The sequence below is a fragment of the Geospiza fortis genome, unplaced genomic scaffold (genome assembly GCF_000277835.1).
Source record: "Geospiza fortis unplaced genomic scaffold, GeoFor_1.0 scaffold213, whole genome shotgun sequence".
NCBI lineage: Eukaryota > Metazoa > Chordata > Aves > Passeriformes > Thraupidae > Geospiza > Geospiza fortis.
The window spans coordinates 2768651-2775037 of record NW_005054399.1 but is presented as its reverse complement, the minus strand read 5'-3'; the positions used below and the strand labels follow the sequence as shown (position 1 = coordinate 2775037).

The following is a 6387-nucleotide window of genomic DNA, read 5'->3' as shown; positions in this document are numbered from 1 at the left end:
AAGAAAAGTTTTAGTATTTCAGTGGCTAAATAAAAATGAGGCTTTGTTTTTCCAAAGACCTAATTGTAAAGAAGAGGCATTTTGGTTTTAGCTGCAACAACTAATATTTTAAGTAATTCCATAAAAGCAGAAGCAGCTAAAAGTTTTTAGGAGGTTTCGCTTGGAGAGCTGCTGATGCTGGAATATCATTTCAGCCCTTCAGCCATCAGCCTGTCATCATCTGCAGACTCAGTTCTTATAGTCTTCCTATCTTGCCCTGATGGACACAAGCAGCACAGTCTTTGACTTTTCATTTCTCTCAAATAATTTCTGACTACATTCAATCTCAGTTTTCTTTTGCTTCTCTATTAATGAAAACTCCCTTGATGCACTCTCCCTTCCATAGAAGCCTGACCTGCTTCTCCTTACTCATATCTGAATATAATTGTTTCCACTCATTTTGCTAATACAGCTGGTACAGAATACCTTATTAACAAAACAAGATTTTATGAAAATGGTTAGTTATAATTCTGTGCAGACGTTCATAAGGAAGTGGGGAACCCACCTCGTCTGCGAGGTTCTCATCTGCCAAGAACTGATGAATCTAAGATACAATTGATCTGACAATTTCAAAAAGCGTCCCTAAGATTCTGAATATTTGAAATTTGGGACAATACATCAAACTGCGCTATGGGGTCTAAAAGTTTGGGATCACCAACATCCTCCTGGTATGTGACATTGTTTTACTGATTTTCTCATCCTGGGGAAATAACAGTAACTGTTAATGACAGCAACATCATGTTCTTCTCTTGCCATTAGATTGTGGCAGAGTAATAGAAGCACCCTTGAATATAGTTTTTGTAAGTTAAAAAGCACCAAGAACCAGAAATGGGATATTTTTCAAGTATCAGAAAAGCCCTTTGCTTACAACACTGAAAACTAATCACTGCTATCACCTCCTGTGGTGTCATACAAATCAGATGTTAACTCCTCTACCTGTTCCTGTTTTTCTTACAGATAAAGACTGCTCACAACAGTTTAGCACATTTTTTGGGAAGGATGTCTCAATCCACTTTGTTTCTTCTACATGAAATTTTTCTTTGCCTTGTCTAAACTAATCTGTGCTCTCACCAGAGAAACAAGGGAAGCACTCCAAAGAGGAGGGAATGAATGTGTGTGACTGTGTATATAGATGTGTCAGCTAGTTTGGATGTATATGTACATATCGCAATATGCTTGCTAAAACTGTTGAGCCCATTAAATCTAAGAGAGGGAACTAAGACTCCAGAAATCTGCTTGGTAGATTATTAATCATGGATAGGATTTTCTGTGTCTAGGGCAGAAAGTAAACCTCCAGAGATTCAGCTCACAAAGGCTGTACCTGTTGTGCAGATAGGCAAAGGACTCATGAATTCTGGAGAAATAATAGAAGCTCTGGAGAGGCAGTGGGCCTGGCCTGCACTGTGATTGAGTAAAGGTCATTTGTGCTGTTCTTATTTTTCACCTTTTTTTCTATTAAATCAGCCCAGCCACTTAACCTTGAAATAAATTTTTGTTAAAGCAGTACATGAGGCTTAGTTATTGCAAAATGAAAAGTTACAGCCATTCAAGATAATAAAGAACAAGGCCTACTGTTTGATTATCTTTAAACAGAGCAATTACAAATTCTGATCAAATCAGGAATCCCTTTAATTCATCAATATCATATTAAGAATCAGAATTACTTTCTTAAGCAAAAATAGTTTCTCCCAATTTTGTGAAAAATCATGCATATTTTTTACAAAATGATGGAATTTAAATCAGGGTTTATCATATTGAAAATACTGCTGGTTCCAAGAGGCACACAACTATAATAGTTCTTCCTGAGGAAAACAGCAGGTCTGCTGCTGCCTTCTTAGACAAGAGGGTTACTGGATCTTGCAGCTAGGAGGTTAATTTAGGGAATGCCTGTACGGGTAGTATTTGCTGGACAGGGGACTTAGTTACAATCTTCTTCTGAAGTACAGAAATTGAGGATGTGTTTTAAAATGATACATGTTTGAAACTGTCTGCACAGTCACCATTTGTGCCGCTTGGGAGGTGATAGGAGAGCACAAGGAACTTTGTGGGCAGTATTCTTCAGCAAATGTTGCTGATCTTTCTGATGTTTAACATGACTATTGTGATTAGAAAGCTTCAGCAGTTCAGCGGAAATCAAACCTCCTGTGGTATCATTGTCACACAAAGTACAATAGTCACTACCACTGAAGGACACATCTTTTATCCCCAAAGATTCTCGAAGCATAAGAAAGTCACCTTTTCCATGCTGTGAGTGAGAGGGATAATTCCTTCCAACACTAGGGCTCTCAAGGTTGTCTTTAATGATTTCAGATAATTTTGGGCCAACGGTATCATCAGCATGGTTTGGTGCAAACAATAGTCCTGGCCGCATCTCTATCTCTTCTGCTCTTATGTACCTGCTGGGGACATACTGCTGGCTTGGACCTGAGGCAAATGCAAAGTTTTCTTCTGCAGTAACCACATCTGTGCTTCCGGTAGGTTTCAATGAGATTTGGGAAATCAGTTCTTGGGTGTTTAGATCAGAAACTCTATCTGCATTCACTTTGCTTGAGTTGCTGGCCTCTTCTCTTTCAAGCTGGCTACAAGCCTCATTCAGTCCAACCCAGTCCTAATGAAAGCATCAATAAGTTGGGGTCATTTTGCATAGTTACTCCAAAATAACTTTTCTTTCTTTATATAGCTTTGGCACAATAACCCAGATGTTTAGTGCAAGTCCAACAGGTAAAGTTAGAATAATAGGGTAAAAACCTAGCAGCTAATTTAATAAATTTTTACAAGAATTTTTACAAGATTACACCACTAGAATATAATGCAAGCTGCTGGTATCACTTTGGTTTTGAAAAGGTGCACCTTTTGCATTCAGTCTGAGCTGGGAGCCACTGGAGGAGTTCCACTTCTAAGGAGCAAGAGGCTGGACAGAAGCTCTGGTGGTTAACTAGTATGTGGAAGCAGCAAAATGAGAAACTATAACCTTTCAGGAAGATCAGAACCATGTGTCAGTAACTCTGCTCAGGAGCTAGAATTATTAATCCCAGAAAAAAATCCTCCTCTCATAAACGGAGGGTCATAAGAAAGAAATGAAATTTATTTCTTACCTTAAAATTCCCATTGTGCAAACTATAGAGTGGCTGAAAGAAAGCAGCTGGTGTGGGAATGTTAAAGCAGGTGAGGCTTTTTGCCCTAAAGTGAGAAAACACCGCTTTAAAAAAATAGAGTTTTTCTGTGTTCTGTCTCCATGATACTGGCTAGATGAACCCCACCCCACACTTTGTTAGTAAGATTGCACTTGAAGCCCACTCATCATAATTCCTGACTTCTCATGCAATTATTTTTCTGCCACCTGTGCATGCATTTAATGTTTCTACCTGAAGCAGTCTGATAAGTTTATTTGGAATACGTCACAAACTTAATATATTTGTCTATTACTCATTATATACACTGAGCTATTTAGGCATTTGTTTATCAGCTTACTTGATCTAAGCCACTGTTTCTGAAAGTATTTTAAAGAGTTCTAGTTTCATTACATTTAAACAGAGAAATTCTGCCAGACATCCTTGCCCCTTAATTGGAGTCTATCCTATAAAAATATTTTATCATGTGGACATAAGGTATTCTATTTCTCTACAAAAGATGTGTGTATGGAGCATAATAATGTATGTCAAGGTAAAAAAGAAAGAGGTATCTATCCTCTGCCAGAATAAAAAATTGCAGAGGATTTTTGAACCAAGTTTCTAAAACCACTTTTTTCTCTGTGCAACTTGGTCTCAAATGAATCAGAGTCAGTTTATTTTGCCTTTATTGGCATTTTACTTACTGACTCCTGCCAGGAATGTCACACGTAGCTTAGCATTGACATTAGTTTAACAACCTTTATGGGTTGCTGTGTACTTGCACTTTTAATTTATCTACATGAAACTTCAAATATTTCCATGTGCTTAAATTTCTTTAACTTTAAGATACCATCATCCTTGGACTTCAGCCAAATTTGGGAGTCTCAAAGGTATTTTGGTCTCCTTAAGGACTGTATAGTGTGTCATTAATTATCAGCCAAGGAACATGTCACATTCCAAGATTGTCAGAAGACCTTTTGGAAATGACTGAATCTGTGCAGCAGAAACAGGAAGGAAAAATAATGTAATGACTCTTGATTTACCCTTTTCAGGCCATAAAGATCAGGGGAACTTATTGAAAATCACATACCTTGAGGAAAGCTTGCAGTTCCATAATAAATAGAGTAGAGTGCCAAAACTCAGAGGAATGAACAAGTACTGCATAGTTTTGATAATTAGAATATTTTCAGAGACTTTGGGGACATCTAGAAAAAGAATCAGCACAAAAATTTTTAATAAAAAATCTGAAATTCAAGATAGAACCCCAAAATACCAAGGATTGCAAATGTAACAGGCAGCTAAAGGCCTTAAGGAAAATAATTTAGCTATGAATAACTAAAGAAAGCTAGCTCTGATTGGAAAAGCTTCATTTTACCACTTTTTTTTTTTTAACATGGACATTAAAAGAAATGAAATGAGATGAAAATTCTTTGTACCTGCTCTTTTAAACACTGTTGTCTGGCTCCACTCACTCCATTGACTCTGGTATGAATTCTCATTTTCAGAAACTTTGCAGCGAACTCTTGCAGCATAAGCAATGCCACTGCGAAGCTCTGTGGCTTCAATTTCTACTTGTGGCAGTGAACTGGGCAGTGTCTTGTTCATTGCAACCTGCAAAGTATTACAAAGCATTGCTGTTAATGAGATTGGGCAAAAGGATGGTCTTTTAAATACTCTTTTTTTGTTGGTTTTCCCCTTCTCTTTTCTTTTCCATGTTTTCTTTTCTTAGATGCAAGAAGAGGGCCTGAATAATGATGCAGGCTTCATAAGAAGGAGAGTTATTGAACTTCAGTATTGATGTTTAATGTAAAATCTCTCAGCCTTAGTATGGGAAACCAGAAAGGCCATCTTAAGCCAGCTGGCAGAGCTCAGTGGCAAGGCCATTGTACCCAAAGAAAAAGGTAGGATTCACTGTATGCCTCATCCAGTTACCTCCCAGGACATGCTGTACTCCTTATACTGCAACTCATATTGGAGAATTTCAGCGAGGTACCAAGGCACATTCCACGCACTCCACCATATCTGGCACTTGCTGGCAGTGGCATTGCTCTGGATGTTCAAAGGCGGATCAAGTTTTACTGCAAATAGAGGAGGTGGGGGTTTTTTCACAGTGTTTGGGACACCACAAAAGAAAATGCATGATATTAGGGTGACTGAAATAATGGAAGATGAAGCTGAGTCTAAAGAGGGATACTAGCACTAGCAGTAGACCAAGTTAGCTTACAGCATCAAAACAGCTACAGATCTGACATAAATTAAGGATAACTCCAGTAGTCACTAGGGTTAATCTTGCAAGCAAAGAACCACTCTGGATATCACATTCTGCCCTTACAACATACCAAAAATACAGACAGGTTTTGAGAATTTCTCCCTGATACCAGGCCACGGGACACTCCGTTAAAATCCATGACTCCTCATTACATAATTTCTTAGAGAAAAATAAAACAATAAAACAAACAAATAATTGAAGCAATCCAATTGCAAATTACCCAGGGCACAAGAAAACATGATGCAGATGAGAAGTATTGTTGAATGGTGCTCCAGAGCCAGCCCCTCTGAAGTCTGGGAAAAGTCAGGATGGAGACACTCAGCAACTGCATCCTTACTGGTGCAGTTCACACAGTGCAATCTCTGGGATGGGCAGACTTGATTGTTTCCATTGTTTTCCCTTGCTATCTTTGAGACATCCTTTGTTAGGCAGCATATCAGACCTATCCTGAAGCTGCTGGGCAGAGCCTCAGCTCTCAGCTGTCCTGGTTCATACTTACTGTGTTTGCGGGGATTGTACTCTAGAAAGGCCATGTATGTCTGATTACATCCAAAGAAGTTTCCCTGGAGAGAGACTCTATAACCATCTGTTTCCAAGATCTGGCTGGCTAAATGAATTGTGCAGTGGTACTGATTCTGCATGCTCTCTGTGGCAGTCAGTTTGCAGCTGGCGTTGTGGCCCTTTGACCAGAGGCTAGAAGAATAAAAAGGCTGAAAGTTTCTTTTAAGTCATACAATTTAAGTGCTTTTCAGTTTATGCATATGTGGCACTTTAGCACAGCACCACACTCTGGAAGACCATGAACCTCTTTAATGCAGACAGCAAGCAAACCAGCTGGCTGGATGGATGGCAGGGCTGGATAGGAAGAAGACACCTTTATAACCTTAGTGCTGAGAGCACCAGATCTCACAGAAGCTGCACATAGCACCTGGTAGCTGTTCCCTGCTCCTTCTGAAAGTGAGAGAGCTG

General features: G+C 39.0%; 1 protein-coding gene across 1 annotated transcript in view; it reads right to left on the bottom strand.

Moving 5' to 3' along the window:
* The window catches only part of PDPK1 (3-phosphoinositide dependent protein kinase 1), a 38851-nt gene that overhangs the window by 30866 nt on the left and 1598 nt on the right, over positions 1-6387 (bottom strand). The window contains exons 3-7 of the mRNA XM_031061052.1: positions 5918-6111; positions 5082-5227; positions 4586-4760; positions 4240-4354; positions 3135-3219 (exon numbers count right to left, since the gene is read on the bottom strand). Of these exons, the coding sequence (XP_030916912.1) occupies positions 3135-3219; positions 4240-4354; positions 4586-4760; positions 5082-5227; positions 5918-6111 (715 nt within the window). The remainder of the gene's footprint in view (positions 1-3134; positions 3220-4239; positions 4355-4585; positions 4761-5081; positions 5228-5917; positions 6112-6387) is intronic.